This window comes from Caretta caretta, chromosome 3 (genome assembly GCF_965140235.1).
Source record: "Caretta caretta isolate rCarCar2 chromosome 3, rCarCar1.hap1, whole genome shotgun sequence".
In the NCBI taxonomy this organism is placed as follows: Eukaryota; Metazoa; Chordata; order Testudines; family Cheloniidae; genus Caretta; species Caretta caretta.
In genome coordinates, this window is record NC_134208.1 from 116,278,550 (window position 1) to 116,297,054 (window position 18,505).

The 18,505-nt window shown below is 38.8% G+C and overlaps 1 protein-coding gene and 1 long non-coding RNA gene across 15 annotated transcripts in view; one reads left to right on the forward strand and one right to left on the reverse strand.

Annotated features, from left to right (window-relative positions):
* Positions 1 to 18,505, reverse strand: part of SYNE1 (spectrin repeat containing nuclear envelope protein 1) — a 499,708-nt gene that overhangs the window by 49,119 nt on the left and 432,084 nt on the right. For 13 of the 14 annotated variants that reach the window (XM_075126812.1, XM_075126813.1, XM_075126818.1 and 10 more), the window contains 7 exons: positions 17,733 to 17,827; positions 17,091 to 17,325; positions 16,014 to 16,208; positions 11,912 to 12,037; positions 10,796 to 10,951; positions 6,611 to 6,769; positions 5,915 to 6,081 (listed from right to left, as the gene is read on the reverse strand). In XM_075126812.1, the coding sequence (XP_074982913.1) occupies positions 5,915 to 6,081; positions 6,611 to 6,769; positions 10,796 to 10,951; positions 11,912 to 12,037; positions 16,014 to 16,208; positions 17,091 to 17,325; positions 17,733 to 17,827 (1,133 nt within the window). Of the gene's footprint in view, positions 1 to 2,820; positions 2,928 to 5,914; positions 6,082 to 6,610; positions 6,770 to 10,795; positions 10,952 to 11,911; positions 12,038 to 16,013; positions 16,209 to 17,090; positions 17,326 to 17,732; positions 17,828 to 18,505 lie in introns of those variants that run through there. The other variant, XM_075126821.1, reaches the window with a different exon arrangement.
* The window catches only part of LOC142071583 (uncharacterized), a 34,880-nt gene continuing 23,752 nt past the window's right edge, over positions 7,378 to 18,505 (forward strand). Inside the window, exons 1-2 of the long non-coding RNA XR_012667700.1 lie at positions 7,378 to 7,557; positions 15,499 to 15,569. This is a non-coding gene — a long non-coding RNA (uncharacterized LOC142071583). The remainder of the gene's footprint in view (positions 7,558 to 15,498; positions 15,570 to 18,505) is intronic.

Below are 18,505 nucleotides of genomic sequence, written 5' to 3' on the forward strand. Positions count from 1 at the left end.
TGCTGTTAGTGTTAAAAATCCCAAAGAGAGTGTGTGAGAGGCAGAGTCATAGTCCTATCCCTACTAGTGTATTACTTTGTGGAGTGGAACTGGCATAGGGACAGTATATGCTTCACTCTGTTCAGAGCAGTGGTTTTCAACCTATGGTCCGTGGACCCCTGGGGTCCGCAAACTGTCTAGGATTTCCAAAGGGGTCTGGCACCTCCATTTGAAATTTTTTAGGGGTCTGCAATGAACACAGGTTGAAAACAACTGGTATAGAGGGCTCAGCAGTAACTGCTGCTATGTATTCTCCTGGCATTCTAGAGCCTGCTTCAGACACAGTGCCTCCAAGCAGGGGCTTCTGGGGAACTGCGATTCCACCACTCACAACAGAGCATGTAATAAGTGTGCACCACACAGAGCTATTTTCAGGACTTCAGCTTATATGATTCCTCCAAAAAAATCAGATCATAGTATCCTTGAAATTTGGGTAAGTTTGAAACCAAACTTTGTGGTTTAGGTCCATCTCTCTAGTCTTTAGGAGGTTAAAACCAAATCATTACAGAGCTCTCATTCTGTTCTGTGTTTGTGCCTAGCACAAAGGGATTTTGATCCACGTGTAGGGCTCTAAGAGGCTTTTTAATTATTCATCAAATGTATAAATCTCTCAAATAACCTCAACATGTGCTTTTGATTACACTGAAAACATACCTGCACACTTATATGCTTACATGCTCACCTAATTATTTACCACCTCTAGTTTGAGCATATAAAGAAGTTTTAAGCTCTTTTGTGCCACCCATTGAAATTAATTGCACATGCACAACTACATATTTTGTGCATGTAGCAGAGGCAATATATATATATATTTAGAAACTTATTTCTAAATTCTCCAATAGTCTAAAATCCTGACCTACAGGGCCTGAAAGATAGTGGGACTCATGGAGTTCTGCCAGCAGGCAGGGAGCAGGCTGCACAAAGTCTACACATGGGGGTCTGCAGCCGCAGCAAAATGAAGCTGTGCCCTTTTGGGGTTTCATTTGCAACAGCATTATATGAAAATAAAGCAAATTCTTCTGGGAAAATCTCACGAAACGTGTTACTGTAAGAGGATTTGGCTGAGTTCCCCTGTTTGCTAACAAGGATTCCTAATTCAAATTAGATGCTTGGAACTATCACATGGCAGGTTTAAGCAGGGTTGTATAAATTTAGCAAGCCTGACATATAAGTACAGGAAGTCCCTGAAGCTTGCTGTACTTTTCTCGTAGCCCATATTAAATCTCAGGCATTTGTCCTTGCTCAGGAAGGAAAATACTATGTAATCCAATTGCTCAGTTTTCCAGTTTATTGCTAATGAGAAAGCCAATTTCAAACCAAGAAAAATACACAGAAAATATTCTGGAGCTGAAAACAATAAGGAAGGTCTTTTAAAACTCAAACAGTTAGCTAGAATTAAACTAGATATGCTTAAATTCTGCTTAAATCTAAACATATATTGCACCATAAACACACAACAGTGTATCGTACAGAATTCATAACTTCACTATTAGTCATTAGACAGCTGGTTACTAACATTCATTTAAAAGCCAACCACAAAAAATACGCACAGAAATGTGACATCAGCTGAATCTATCATCAGCTTATAGTTTTAATTAGCTGTTAACCATTCGCACACCATGCCTATAGTAATATCTAAGCTCAAACAAATTAGATTGGCAAAACACTGGAGTTCCAACTCAAGAGGGAGAAAACAATGAGAAACTATTACTCCACCCTTTTGGAGATACTTGAATTCTCAAATTCCAGGCAAATATATTCCAAGAACACAATGCAAGTACACTATTTCATTCATACTTAAATGCTTCTGTTTGGGGAACAGCACCATGGGAAATGTTATGCATGCACCTGAACATACTGTAAAATTCTTTCATCATCTAAAATAAATTAAATAGTGAAATGCAAAATAAAATACAATAAAATAAAAAAGTAGCTTTCATAGTTCAGTAATGAATGAGTAGTTGAAAATGCCACATTTACTCTTCAGATTCTATACTTTTACCTATACTGAAAAATAATTTTACAACTTACAAGTTAGCTTACACTAAAAATATTGTGAAAAAATACAAGATGGAAAAAAAAATCCAGGAAGAATATTTGAGAAAAAATAAAAATCTTTCAATCCACTATACATTGTTCAAAACTAAGCTACAAAGATCCATCTGGCTACAAACATTTTAATACTATGTTTCAGAGTAGCAGCCGTGTTAGTCTGTATTCGCAAAAATAAAAGAAATACTTGTGGCACCTTAGAGACTAACCAATTTATTTGAGCATAAGCTTTTGTGAGCTACAGCTCACTTCATTGGATGCAACATATGTACATGAAGGATGAGTTTAGCACACATTAATGCTGGAAGTACTTTTACAGAGCCTCTCCACATCTTTGACTTTTGGATGTAGTCAGGCCCCCTTGATTACACAAACAGCAGGTAGTAAATTACAACCCTCTGGATCCTCTCACATGTTTACATGATCTTGTATTAAAAACAGTAGTAAAAATCAGGTCTATGGTTTCATTCAGCCTTATTTAACCACCTACTAGTAGTGGTCAGGCTGTTTTCAGTTAAGACAAACATTTGAAGATCCCAGAATTATAGCAAGACAACAAAGCACATCATGATTTCCTAACACTCCTCAACAACACTAAAATTCTGGGCAGAAAAGAAAAAGTTTTTTGGTAAGGCAGCATGCCTATGGATTAATACTATGACAACTAGTTCCTCAGCAAGCTATAACAAATTCCAAAGAAATACATAAGAAAAGTAAATAGCTGCCTGCCTTGTGACATCGCAATTGCAGTCTGGGAGGTCTGAATCCACACTGCAGTCCTCTGCCATCCTCACGCCACATAAATCCTCTCCTACCACCATGAAAATTTCCAGTACTAAAAACAAGAACTTGCAGTCCAAAAGCTTGTAGTCCAACAGACTGTGCTGCAGGCAAGCTTGCCTTTGTGAGTACTGTACAAAAATGCTCACATTCCAAACAAATGTTAGTAGACCCGGCCTGCTAACATGAGACTGAGTGGTGACAAGTGGTCATGTTTCTAAATAAAACTTACATTCATCAACATGCGCCAGGCTTGATCTCCTGGAATGTAGGCCATGAGTGTCAGGAAGAGGAGGGGGGGAAAATAAAAAAGAGAGAGGCCTTCAGTTGTAAACTTAACTGTCCAAGAAAAGTCCTGTATAAAGCATGCAGCCACACACTACTCCTTTACTGTGCACACATGCAGCTGGCCTATTTATCATAATGGACAATTTGTAGGGAGAAAACTTTCCAGCCAGGAGAGGCCAGAAATGGGAAATCACTGAAGTAGAGAGGCAGCTGTCTTTCTGGGGAGTCCTCCCTTCTCTTTCCCACCCTTCTGCAGAAGGAGTCAGAGGGTGGTGAAGAAAAAGTGAAAAGGAAATATGCTGCTGGGAAAAAAAAAATAGGCCAGACGGAATGTTTAAAATGATTACCCCAAATGGCATGAAAAATTAACAAAAACAGATTCAGAACTGACCAGTTTTTTTCTGACTGAATTTTTTTTTCTGCAGGAAGAACAACTTGTTGTAAACAAGAGAACATGACTTTAACCTGTGAACAGGCTAAAGTCAAGATTCTTTAATACAAGAGAGGTCATTTAAAAACACAAATAAAATGTTATGTAGCCAAAATATATTATATTCTTATTCATCTTCTGAAACAAACATACTGTGAGTCTTTGTTCCTTAGAGAGACGAAGTGGGTGAGCTCTGTGTAGTTTGAAAGCTTGGCTATTTCACCAAATGAAGTTGGTTCAATAAAAGAGATTTCCTCACCCACCTGGTTTCTCTAATATCGTGGACCAACACGCTACAATTCTGTATTCCATTTTCCTGTAAATAGGTATTTCCCATTGGTGGATGGCTGCTGAAAACAAACCAATAAGCACATTTGAGCAAAAGATGGCCTTGGCTTGACAGAGAGAACAGAAACATGGAGAATGTACGCACAGAGTTACTATTAATATTGTCAGGGATCCAGAATGCAGAATTTGCACTATAATGTCAGCAGTGCCAAAAATAAGCTGCATTTTCCAGCTGAATGTATGAAAATAGTAACATACTCTGACATACCAAATTTCATCCAAAGTATTTTGCAAACTGGTTTTTGAGATGTGGGAATCTTTCCACTAGGAACTGGTCTTAGATCATAAGCTCATTTCACACAGGTTAACCAATAGAGAGTAGATAAGTCATAACCCACTTGGGCCAGAGACGAATTGGCAAAGGCTCTCTATCCCTTCAGCAATCTTTTGAGCCATTCAATACTCCACATTTAGCCACAGGATATACAAACTTCACATAGGGATCCCTTCACTCACTATTCAAATGCAGCCAGCTCTGTGGTGAAAAGGGGCAACACTAAATGTATTAGGTAAGAAAACATCCAACGGAAATTGACTGGGAAACTGAGGCAAATCTGTAATCACACAAATTAATTTATGGCCAGGACTATCACTCTGTACTTGAGGAAAATAGCATGGGAAGTTCTACAAGTGTATAACAATTCAGTTTTACAGCTCATCTGAAAAGACCACTAAGAAATAGAATCCTGAGACCCTGATCACCCTCCCAAGGTACAACACTAATCCCAGTACTGAGCATAACAGATAGATATCTAGAAGTACACTTTGCCATCTGCATATACCATCACTTCTCACTGGAAATCTCTTAAAGCTTGGCCTGGGCATAGAGGAAGCCCATCACAGTTATGTTTAAACATTAGAAATGTCTTCAAGAGAAAAGTACAGAATTAAGGTAAGTAACTGTTTTGCTTAAGATCTGGTGAGAAACCACATCCTGTGAAACCAACAGACTTTTAGTCTGTAAGAAATGCTACTTCCTGAATAATGTTACATTAAAACAAAACACAGTCACCTCCATCTTAAAAGGTCTGTACCCCTTAATGGCTTTGCCACTGTGAAATTCACTGACTCCACACAGTCACAGAATTCTGAGGAGGAATATTGTAGTACAGGGGTGCGGAAGGTGACCAAACATATTTACAGAACCTACTGGATAAATAGAGAAATGTAAAAGGAATTGCTGCAAATAGAACACTGGGTATTGAGACAGATAGAAATATCTTTCACGTTATGGAAACTCAAGCAACATGTTGAACATCCTTCATACTGCAGAGTACAGACACAATAGCCAAAGCAAATAGCTGCAAAAATGACACAATAGCGGCAAAAATGATTGTCTATTAGCTCGAGAGTAGCTGCTACAGCTCAGAACGGACATTAGAAATTTAAATTAATATTCTTCATGTACTAACCAAGAATCGCATGTGCACAGTATATACTTCTGTAGATAACAACCTATGGCAAACAACTTTTTTTTAATTTTTTTGCAAGCTACTAGGCCTAATGGATATACATCAGTCTACTTTATTTTCTCTCTCCCCCTCTTCACTAATCTAAAAACAGAAAAACAAAACCACCTACCATAAACTGTCGTTTGGGTAGCATTTTTAAAAGTGAGTCACTTAGCACCCTTTGTGCTGCACTTTAAAGAAAACAAAAGATTTACGTCTTGCTTTAGGCACCCACTTTCAACCTAAATAACCACACTTGACCAGAAGACACTACACTTCTGACTGCAGCCAGTCTTGATCATCCTAATAGATACTGGTTTTTAAACTTTCTGAATCAGATACAGTGGATCAGGAAGGATAAGTTCAACCAAGCATGTTGGCTGAGAGCAGTTACAGATCACAGTTGAGTGGGTGGAGACAGAAAAAGTTCTGAGTCCTCTCTTGAACTAGGAACTCAGCTGCTTCATGAATTCCAATACAGGATTCTATTCCAGGAAATGTTTAAAAACAAAGTAGCTGTTTTTACCTGGCTGCAATCAGATCTAAGAGGTGTTGCCATCTGTCATTGACCTTGACAAGTTTATATTCGATTTCTGATGCTTTGCTTTCATGACTGGCTTTGGCAAGACGCTCTCCCATTTGCTGGAGCTGGATTTTATTCTCTTGGGCCATGGCAATTTCATCTTGATAATCCTACATGGCAAAGAGGAATCACAGAGATCAAGAAACTTATTCAGAACACATTCAGCTCAGTGCTGCTGGAAGAACTAGAATAAACATAAGCAGTGTCTAATACTAAGTTGGAAATAGTTTGGTGAATGAACAAATCCTCATAAACACCACCACCGTTTAAACATAAGTAATCACAAGAAAGAAAAATATTTTGCAAATGCATGTACAATAATTCATAACTGGTTTACTGACACTTGTGATCAGGCATTTAGTAAAGCATTCACCGTTCTTGGTTGTGTCTTTGTATTTTGAGAAATCCACTTCAAGAAGCACAGGGAAAAGGCACATAATTAGAGAAGAACATTGACAAAAATTCTCACTGGAACATACAAACTGCCATATATTGGATCAGACCAGTGATCCATTTAATACAGTGTTCTGTCTATAACACAGGCCAGTACCAGATTATTCAAGTTCTGATAACCGAGAAAGAGCAGAGGAAAAGGTGCACATAACAGCATATAAACATATAACACCCAAAGAACTTTACCTTCTTGAGTTTCTCTATCATCTCTTCAATGAGGATGTCTCCATTTTGAGACACCTTACTCTCCATTTGTGTCAGCCACTCACAGAGCTCCTTGTTCTTCTCACTGAAGACTGCCCACTCATTCAGTCTCTCATTCACCTGTTGCCGCCGCAAGGAGATCTTATAATGTTTACAGAGGGAGTCAATAAAAGAGAGTACAGTTAGTAGATGAGAGCGAACTGATTCTCAGAGGTAAGTTCTCAGTCCTGCAAAGAGTTTTAGCTACCTGACTGTCATTAAGGTAAAGTGGAGTTGTGCCAAAAAAATCTTACATGACTCATTATAAGTTCAAGGTCAGCATTAATCTCAGGATGCTTAGTAGCCAGTTCCTGTTGCACACAGGGAAGAGTATACTCTAAATATAATTTGCTTTATGATAAGATACAAATCTGTGGTCTTTAAATTCAGGTTTCCATAGCACAGTTAAAAATAGCCCTTTCATTGTCTTTAGAGTCAATATTTTCGTTTATTAAGAATTAAAATGTACTGGATACTTCTGTTTATTTGGAAGCACAAACTCCAACAGAGACAGATGTTAAGCCCAAATAGATGCTTGACCTTTAGAACAATGACATTTTTAATACTGCAAACCAAATGGATGTCTAGGACGATGCATACATGGTATGGCCATACCATTGATTGGTGTATCAATTGTATCTACAAAATGTATGCACAGATGAGATAGGCAGCTCTCATAAGCCAAGCAATTGGAATTCCATGCTTGTGTCCTCATACACATATTTTGTGAGTGCGTCTAATTTTGCAGCATTGGAACTCTGTGACCAGGTATTCCCAAGGGCTAAAGAATGCTACGACAGAAATGAGCAGGCGATAAGTGCAAACTGAAACAGAGAACAAAACAACAGCATACACAGGAAATGGAGGCTTGTCACACGTCACTTTGAAAAGTAAGAGACTGCTATATATTTAAGAAATTAGAAGAATGATATTTCCATCTCAAATTGTGAATTACAAAACAATTGGGCAAATATGAAGAGGACCTGAAAGAATATTAAACACAGTATTCACAGTAAATTAATCTCTCCTGTCAGAATTTCTGATAATCGCATGGCTATAATGTAATGGCATCCTACTTACTACAGCTTCTTCCTCCTCATCTGTAATAGGAGTTGCTTCTGACTCTACATCAGCATCTCCACTGATCATGTGAGCATTGCACCTGCTCTTTTGTATATAACTTACTGCTTTCCTAACTGAAGCTTTTGATTTTTAAAGTCAGACACAAATGACAGCACATTTCCTTTTGTGGTAACACCTAAGTACTGAAAAAGAAAAAAAAGCCTCATTCATTTGGTTACATCCTGGAAGGTTAAATATGTAAATGACAGATTAAGACATCCAACCTTGAATCAGCCCTCTCCTTTAGCATGAGAGGTGTGCAGCAGGAATCTGGAAAAACCAATCAGAGTCTATATGGAAAAGGTCTTCTAGCCCATTCACCCACATGCAGCCAGTTCAGCTTCTTCGTTTCATGAGAATTTATGATGCATGAAGGCTTTTCACCCATGAATGCTACTTAATTGTGTCTCTTTCTCATGACCCTGTCAACTTCATTCACAAGACAGGAAAAGCATCCTCCAGTCTGAGTGCCCAACTGGAATTCTACAGGTTTCCAAAACTAAGTCTATTCCTTTGATACCTTTTAATGTTTATCCTGCAGGACAGATTTGTTTGCACCATACCATAATGAAAAAGGATATCACGTTCCTGGCACAATGTAACTATGTTTTGCTGACCTACAATGTTTGTTCATTTGTTTTTTGACAGTGAAATGGTTCTTCACTGCTCAATACATTTTGGAGTGGACAAGTATAATCAGGCCAATCCAGAAAATTTGGGATAGGTGGCAACTTTAAATCTGGAGCCAGGATTTCTAAGCATAAGCAGCAACTGTAAAATGCACTGGGAGCACTGTGTATTTATCTCCCACATGGTGCCAAGGAATTAAGCAGGCAGCCAAGCCAAAGGGAATGAGAAATGTGCAGTCTTTTTTTTTTTTTTTTTTAAACACAAGGAAAAGCACATCAACAGGGTACAGTGGGCTTTTTCTCACATCAGACTATCTTGTCGCCACCTCTCTCAAGCCAATGATGGCTGTTCTGTTTCTTCTTTATTCCTGTGGGCCAATTATGCCATAAATTTAACATTATCTTTAATATAGTTTTCCTGAGTTTGTTTATACCCTTGCTCAGTGAAGTGATCATTTACAGGAAGTCTGGAAATATTAGTGGTAACTAAAGCAAACACTTGAAGATACACTGAACTGTTATTAATCTTAGCTCCACAGCGAAGCAAAGTTTTTAAGAGGAAATCTTCTGCTGTTATAATAAAATACATAATCCTGCTCTTTCTTTCTTTTGTTGGTCTTGGCATGACCATCACTTTCAATGGACATTTCACCAGAAAAGTTGGTCTCCAGAAATGGAAGGATGAACCCTTTTAGAGATTGCAGACACATACTGTACATATCCTTTAGCTATTAGATTTGTCACAATTTCCTTCCAGTAATGAGATTCTTCTTGATTATTGTTCCATTTCATGGCCAGATATTGCTTATTCCACTCTAAGTTTGCTATTAAGTGAGTGATCACTTTAAGGTTACATCTGCTAACTCCTGAATTTTAGTGGGTATTTTCTCCACTCTTTTGTTTTAAATATCTGTAAATCAGTATGGCTGAAAATATTTCCCACATCGCCCCATCCTCAAAAGGGTGTGTTGTTCCTCTGGATAAAGCTTGCATTTGACATGCCAAATTCTACTTCCTTAGCTCTACCTCTGCATTAGGAGATTGATGAGATTATACCTTACAAATGGATGAGTCTCAGTTCAAATTCAAATGCTAGCTTGTCATCCAGCTGGTACCTGTCTGTTCTAACTGTTGCTAATCACATTCAGCTGTCCCTGTGCCCCTTTCATGTGCATAATCACTGTGACGTTCCACTCTATATGATTTTATGAAAATATGCTAATGAGTGTGAATATAATGTAACTGGAATATGCTTCCCACAAAAGGTCTCTTGTAAGGTATCATTACAAAGCTTATCATCTACTGAGTGTGGTCATCCTATTTGTATAAATGTATCACTCTTGTATCTGAAACTATAAATATGAAATATAACTCTGAGGGCCTATTGTAATTATGCAAAGTGAGGGCCATTAATGGTGGTTTGGAATCTTGATGGCTCCCATCAACCAGAACAATTGACTGTGGATGGCTCTACTTGCTTGCCCACCTTCCTGTGTGTCAGGCTGGGAGGAATGAGGGCTTGAAGTCTTACAGTGACATGTGATCATGTCACCTGAACTGGAATCCATCTTTAACCTGGTGCTTTTCCATTTAGAAGAAGGGATGGTAACCCAGAGAGGGACAAAGGATTCCCACCTTGTGAAAAAGATATATAAGGGGGTGGAACAGAACAAACGGGGCTGAAGTCATGAGAAATCCCCTATCTACCACCTGAGCTGGAAAAAAGGGCTGTACCAGGGAAAGAATTGTGTCCAGAATAGGAAGGCATCCAGTCTGTGATAAAAACTTACCGAAATATCTTTGAGGGTGAGATTTTATCTGTATTCAGTGTTCTTACTGTATTAAGCTTAGACTTCTGTGTTTTATTTTATTTTGCTTGGTAATTCACTTTTTTCTGTCTGTTATTACTTGGAACCACTTAAATTCTACTTTTTGTATTTAATAAAATCACTTTTTACTTATTAATTAACCCAGAGTATGTATATACCTGGCGGGAGGGGGGGCAAACAGCTGTGCATCTCTCTCTATCAGTATTATAGAGGGAGAACAATTCATGAGTTTACCCTGTATAACCTTTATACAGGGTAAAACGGATTTATTTGGGGTTTAGACCCCATTGGGAGCTCAGTACCCTGGGTGCTGGAGACAGGAACACTTCTTAAGCTGTTTTCAGTTAAGCCTGCAGTTTGTGGGCTGTAGTTCAGACCTGTGTTTGTAGTAGGCTAGTGTGTCTGGCTCAAACCAGGCAGGGTTCTGAAGTCCCAAGCCGCCAGGGAAAATGGGCTCAGAGGTAGTCTCGGCACATCAGGTAGCAATTCCCATGGGGGTTTCTGTGCTCACTAGTCACAGTCACATCCAAGTTCAGGGTCACATTTACCTGGTGGCACAGCTCCTCCCATTGCCTGTGCAGCAGCTCAATGCGCTCGCTGAGGATCGAGATATCATCAGCACTGATGTAGGTAGCTAGAGTCTCCTTCAGCAGTGTCAGATGCGCAAGGTCATACGTCCACCCTTCAACCGCATTTTCTAGCTCCTGGTTTAAAAAAAATGCATGAAAAATATCAAGCTCTTTATGCGACTAGAAGTTTGTCAATAGTTTTATTATACAAAGTTCTCTTTACTTGTTAACCATAGGCACTGGCATTAAAGTCCTATTGTATCTAGCAAACCAAGTCTGTTAACAGAGCCAGTATTTAGATGGAGAGTTACAACTATATTAAAAGCATTATTTATAATAGACCACCAGTAAGACAGCATTATTTTTTCAGAGTTAGAAGGGAGGTCCCATTGTTACTAAAACTGATACAGCGAGATACATCAGCCCTTAAACAAGTAGAAATGGGTCTAAACTAAAATCCCAGAGTCTAACTTCTCCAAAGTTCAGGGCTATCTGGACTCAAGATTTTGGTTTGGGCCCATCTCTAGTGACCACCCTTTGCAGTCTGCACCACATTTACCCTCTGATTTTAAGAAAGGAAGAATGAGATTGGGATTCCCAATTTGTTTCTAACTTGCAACTAATGCAGGATAAAAGTTTGTGACCAACAATTATCCTGAGTAGGAGTAAAGAGCATTGAAATGACATGGGTTTAAAATCTATGAACTTTTACTTGTCTCATCTAAAAGAATCATGCAGTAAGAACTTCTAAACTAAAAAGAACCACCAATACTTAGCACTTTTAAAGCTCTTTATGGGCCTAATTCTGATCCAATTTATTTTGGTTTTGCCTAATGTAACCTAATTTACACCAATGTGAGATTAGAGACAGGCCCTATATTTTCCAAGTGCTGTACAAACATTAATCAGTGCCGTGCTAACACTATTTAACGAACGGATGCACAAAATGTGCATGCAGACACAAACAGAAAATTGCACATGCAGTAATTATGGGCTGCTGGTCTATATAGTCAATAATGTCAAGGCTTATGATGGCTGAAGATGTTCCAAGACAAGCAAATTGCAGATCAGATGGGGCTCAACAGAGTGCTTTACCTTGCAACGAATCTGCTCCGTATGCAGCTCATCATGGTGATCTGGCAATGGCTGAGAAAGCTTTTTCTTGAAGGATCTTAGTTTCTCCAGGGAGTCTGCTACGCCCTTTTCACATTTTTCCCAGTCCTCAGAGCAGAACAATTATTATTAGACTTTATTCCAGATTGGGGGGGGGGGAGTGGAAAGAGGCTCATCATGGTGAATCATTCAAGCTGACTAAATAATCATGGAATCATATGACTGAAAGAGACCTCGAGAGGTCATCTAGTCCAGTCCCCTGTACTCATGGCACCAATACCAACAAGCAGTGAGGATATCTGCAGAATAGGATGTCCCCATAAGCCCTTTTTATATAATATTCAAGTCTCAGAGTCTGGATGGCATGCACCAGTAGAGCATATTGTCTATTGGGCTGTGCTCCAGTGCTAGCAGCAGGCAAAACTAAACCCCTTCTATTACCACAGAGTCCTCAAGGTCTGATTTTGACCTTGCAATGTTGCTTCTCTCTGCCAAAAAGGGTTCCATGAGTCCCCTTAGGAATGATTGCATTAGGCAACCCATTGTACTTTGAAGAAGTAATCCCATTCAGCCTACTAAAATCCTAGTAGACAACAGCTGACATACATAAATACTGCAGGAATTGACCAGACTAAAGAACTCAGAGGAGTACAGCTATAAGTTTCTTTTGCAGAATGTCAGTTGTACGATACTAGAGAGGCCAGGATTTAGCTTCACAAATTCCTTCTTACGGTAGCAGATAAAAGTGAAAAAAAAACCCCAAACAGTTAAGTATACAGAGAAGACCCCAGCTGATTTCTCCCTTGAAGTGGTATGATTCCATTTCTGTACAATTTTTTGGGGTGCGAGTTTCAGCATAAGAAAGAGTTCTGCTGTCACATTAGCTTTCAAAAATAATAAAAGAAGACTTTGCAGTCATAGACTATAAGTTTCCTTCCAATTAAAGATTTTCGACCATCTTCAGATGATGTAGTAAGCAGGAGGAAAGCAAATGCATCATTCCAACAAAAAGCACAGACTCAGTTAACATTTCAGTGTCAGGGCTATTTCTAAATATCACATAATTAATAAACTAGATACATGCTCTGTAAAGTTGCATGTGCAAGTTGTTGAATGCATTAGACCTTGCTGTTTTCAACAGTGAAATGCATGAAAAAGAAAGCCTTCCGAGTTCATGTTGATGGATTTTACTTACAGTGCCACTTGTTTATAGCTGTTTAGCCAAAATTTCTCACAAGTGGCATAAGTTACCATGCATGTATTTTTACTGGAGTTTTTGATGCACACTTTTAACTACCTAAAGATTCAAGTTCTGAAATGTAAGGCACCACTCATCTTTAATAAGAACTTCCATTGCCACTGCTGACATTTCTGTTGTCTTAATGAGGTCATAACTATGGTGGATAAAAATCAATGATTTTTGTATTCAAATTAATTTTTTATTTAAATCATAGTAAGTTTTTCTTTTTAAAAATGAACCGGTTTAAAATGAAATCTGAATTTAATACAAAATATGTGAAGGCCTATACTTATCATAATCTCTTAAAACATTTAAATAAAAAAATTGTTTTGTATGTTTAATTAAATCCCAGTTACCATCCTAATGCAGACTGACACAAAACATGAGCAAAAGTTAATTATATAGTTAATAAGCAATATATCATTCAGTATTTTCGTACATACTAAAATATACAGAAGATGTGTGTATGTTCTGGTCTCCTGAGGTGTCCAAATGCTCTATACTGTCTGATCATCCATGTGAGCTCCCTAGCCTAACAGGAAGGCATCTGAAATTATTGTATCATCAGGTGTGGGGGATGCTAGAAGATGACAGGGATAGTGGCCTAATCCATGAGGGAAGCATTAGAAGGGATATATTTTGATTTTAATAAGACTTTTGACAGTCCCACATCACATTCTCATAAACAAACTAAGGAAATGCAGTCTAGATGAATTTACTATAAGGTGGGTGCACGACTGGTTGAAAGACAATACTCATCAATGGTTCATGGTCAAACTTGGAGGATGTACCTAGTGAGGTCCCACAGGGGTTGTTAGGATATAGATATTCAGGCCTGTCTGCAAAGGCTTGTACTTTAAGAATTTAGGTGTATTCTTATCACTTGGCTAGTTATAGAGGTATAAAAGAAAGAATCAAAATCACTGTCTGCTGATGTAAGGGCCTTCTCTTACCGTGACATCTGAGGCCCTGTTCTTAGGCTAAGGCCTTTGGCTAAGCAACAGAGGCAGCCATAAGCTGGGAAGCGAACGGTCACATCCTCACATTCCAAACTAGTCACATTGAAATAAGGTGCTATTGGGCTGTTAGGAATACAATCCTGTCCTGATAGTGCCTATCACCTCCAGAGAAAGGGAAGTGCCTAGAAAATGTAAAAGGAAACTTAGTTTGATAGCATCCTGTCTGGCAAGAACTCACTTATCAATAGCTGGGATGTGAAATCCTCATTTCTGTATTGTTTTGTCATTATAGTTCCCACTTTGCTATTGTTTGTCTGTATAATCTCTGTCTGGTTCTGTGATTGTTTCTGTCTGCTGTATAATTAATTTTGCTAGGTGTAAACTAATTAAGGTGGTGGGATATAATTGGTTACATAATCATGTTAGGATTGGTTAGTTAAATTTCAGGAACATGATTGGTTAAGGTATAGCAAAGCAGAACTCAAGTTTTACTATATAGTCTGCAGTCAATCAGGAAGTAGGGGTGTGGGGGTGGGCATGCAGGTGGGGGAAATGGGAACAGGGAATGGGGGTAAGGAAATTGGAATCATGTTTTGCTAAAAAGGGGAAATGGGAATCATGTTTTGCTAAGGGCAGGAATGGGTACAGGGACACAGGTGTAAGGCTCTGTGGTGTCAGAGCTGGGAAGGAGGATACTAAGGAAGGAAACCGGAATCATGTTTGCTGGAAGTTCACCCCAATAAACATTGAATTGTTTGCACCTTTGGACTTCAGGTATTGTTGCTCTCTGTTCATGCGAGAAGGACCAGGGAGGTAAGTGGGTGAAGGAATAAGCCCCCTAACAGGGGTCAGTCTTGGGTCTAGTACTAAGTATTTTCATTAATGACTTGGTTAATGGAGTGGAGAGCATGCTTATAAAATTTGGGGTTAACACCAAGCTGGGAGGAGATGCAAACACTTTGGGAGACAGGTCCAGATTTCAAAATGAGCTTGACAAACTGGAAAACAGGTCAGAATGCAACAAAATGAATTTAAAGAAAGACAAGTGCAAAGTATTTAACTTAGGAAGGAAAAATCACATGCACAACTACAAAATGGGGAATAACTGGGTAGGTTGTAGTACTGCTGAAAAAAGATCTGGGGGTTATAGTGGATCACAGATTGAATGAGAGTCAACAATGTGCTTCAGTTGCAAAAATATTTCATCATCATCCATGGGAATTTAATGACATGCCCCATTTCCATTCATAAAATAGAGGCAAGAGATGTGGCTAAATTCCAGTCTATCAAGTTGAGTGCTTACATTGGGTTTAGCATGCATTTTGGAGATTGCTTAAATTAAAACATGTTTTAATGGTCTCTCCTCCAAGATCTAAGAAATTTGTCTTAAACAACGAGTAGTCAAGATGCTGGAGAGAAAACTAGATGACTTGGTGGCTAGGTAAGTCCATACACTGGCATTTGAGTTGAAAGGGGAGATTTGCAATATTTGTAATACAATGTATATGAGGAATGACTAATCATAATGTTGCAAAATAAAATGCACATTCTTTCTGCAATGTTCACTAAAAGTATCAGTATAAAACTTAATACATATATGGACCTTTACACATCAGTGCTGCGCAAACACTAACTAGTAAATATTCACAATAGTCACATGAGAGGGAAGTATTATTACTCCTCTTTTATAAATGCGGAAAATGAGGCAGTGTAGTTAAATGACTTGCCCATGTTTATACAGTGAGCGAGTGGCAAAGCAAGATTTAATACACAGGAATTCCTGATGCCAAGGCCTGTGATCATTCCTCTTAATTACACTTCTTCACTATGCCATAACAATTAGTGTGTGTGGTTTTGTGCCTACTCATACAGCACGTGCACTTACTTTCAGTAGGAAGGTGAGCTGTTTCTTCTGTTGCTCAAGACAAACGGTGGCTAATTTCCAGCGCTCCTGAATTTCCGTGAGTTCTGTCTGCAGGGCTGTTTCCGCTCCACTGTCAGCAGAGAGCAGCAGCTGCTTCCCAGCTTCCACAGTTAAAATGTAGCTCCCTTGTTGCCGCAGGAGAACTTTTTCCCTAAGCTGCAAAGAGCCAATGATCTGTTAGCCTCTTGTTTTTAATCCTAGTGAGTTGTGATGTGTTAGTGTCCCTACAGCCAACATCGGTAAAATACATTTTTCTTTGCTACATGAGGGACCGTAGCTTAGATACAGTGGGTTGCTACCCAAATGCATAAAGCTACCATTTCACAGTTCAATCAGTAGGTCACTAGACAGAAGGTTTTGTCTCTTCATCCCCAGTGCATAAAGAGCTTTTGAGGGTGGCGGGGATGAGAAAACTTACTTTCCCTCCCCCCACCCCCACCTGAGTAGTTCAGAAACTCTGCAAGGGAGAAGCTCCTCTCTTCTGACTTCTCCTGTGAAGAGCACAGCAGGCATGCAATGTGCATCAACACTGCTATTTTCAGCCCTGCAAATTCCAAGCTAATAAGTGGATTTGTCTGACTTTGCACAAAGATGGACAGCATGAGAGATCAAGGCCTTCTAAACATTATCTTAAGTTCTGGTGTGTCTTTAAGACCAAAGACTAATTAAAACAAACATATAGGAGCACATACAATCTTCACTGGGAGGTCAGGTGTGAATCAAGGAAATAAACAGGTGACTGGGTGAAAGGAAATCCTCAGCTGTTGCTTACATAGTCTTTGTTAAACACTATGTCACTGGGATTTTTTTAGATCTATAAATCCAGCTTTCCTTCTTTCTGAGGTATGCTACTAAGTCTATTCTCTACTCTGAAAAATGACTATGTCCAATATTTCTCTTGCTGGACTCCACTGACCTTTGACTATTGTAATTAATTCGATTCTAGCACACTTTTAAGATAAACAAAACCTCTTTCAACTAAACATTAAAGCATATGAGAAAAGGACTATAAAACTGTTTTTCACATATTGGCCATACCTGCGCTTCATCCAGCAGGACTCTGGCTTGCTGCAGTGGAATAGGAACACCACCCAGTCCATTCACTGGCTGATAGGACACTTCCACCAGCCATTTGCGTAGTTTCTCTGCCATCTCTCTGTAACGCTGCCATTGGTGGATCTGGCTGTCAATAATTCCCCTCCTCTGCTGTGCCCTGCGAATCACTCCTTGCCATTGATTACTGAGCAGTGTCAGTTTCAGATTAAACTCATCCCTATTTGAGAACAAACAAACAATAAGAAGTAAGAAGAATTGAGTAAGAATTGTATCCTTGATCCATTTCTTTAGTAAATGAAAAGCTGAAAAATGTATGTTTTCAGACAGCTATCTATAAAGTCCTAGTAGAAAGGGATGCACTACTCTTTCATATGGCCACTAACATTCAACTGGGATCTAAAACTACCACTTTTCAGGACAATAGCCAATCGGTACCTTGGCTGCTTTACTTACATCTTCCGCGACTTCCACCTACCCTCTGCCTGTTTGGCTTTATATGGTGTTCTCCTCAATGTCGGCACCATATTCCTTCTTTTCTGTTTGGCAATTACCTAGCACATAGCATGTGTTACCACACATAAATAAATAAATAAACAAACAAACAACAAGCACACTAGTGTCTACCTGTCATCCACCTGTCCTTGCTCTAGTAGGTGCTGCCCATCAATGATGATCGAATGTAAAATCTGCTGGCGACTGAACATCTCTGCCTGGAACAGCTATTATAAAAGAGACAGAAGTGGTTTCAAAGCAAAGGTCTCAAAGGATTTCACTTCTTCTGCCATCACTGGCAAAAATTTCACTTCTCATTTAATTTACTCAAGGCTGAATCATGGTCCAGGTGAGCTCAATGGGAGTTTTGGTATCAACTTCAATGAGAATGGGATTAAACCCTCAGTCTTGGGGAGGAGTAATTATTCTTCCCAGGAATGGAATTTTTTACTGTACATAAAAGCTAAACAAATTCAACAGAACCTAGGCATCCTTTGGAGATAATACTGTGATTGACAGCATGTTTTAAACACAAGGTGTATGAGGAATTTAGAATCTTGTGGTTCAGGAGTATTTGTGCACTTCTCATTTTCTGAAATGTTTTTAAATATAAATATGTTATAGTTCTTTGCTTTGTGAAGTCAGGTATCTGCATGCAGAATTTTTGAACCAAAACCTTGTACAAACTTAACAACATGGTAAGACAATTTTACATTGCTGATAAACCCTCTTTGACAGAGGTGCATAGCTGCATGGTGACACTGAAAATGTATTAGCTACGTTTTTAGTTTTATACTAATCAGATTAAAAATTTGGATTTTTTTAAAGTTTTTAGTAGAAATACTGAGCCAGATCTTCAGCTGGAGTGAATCACCATAACTCTGCTTAAGTCAATGGAGTTGTGC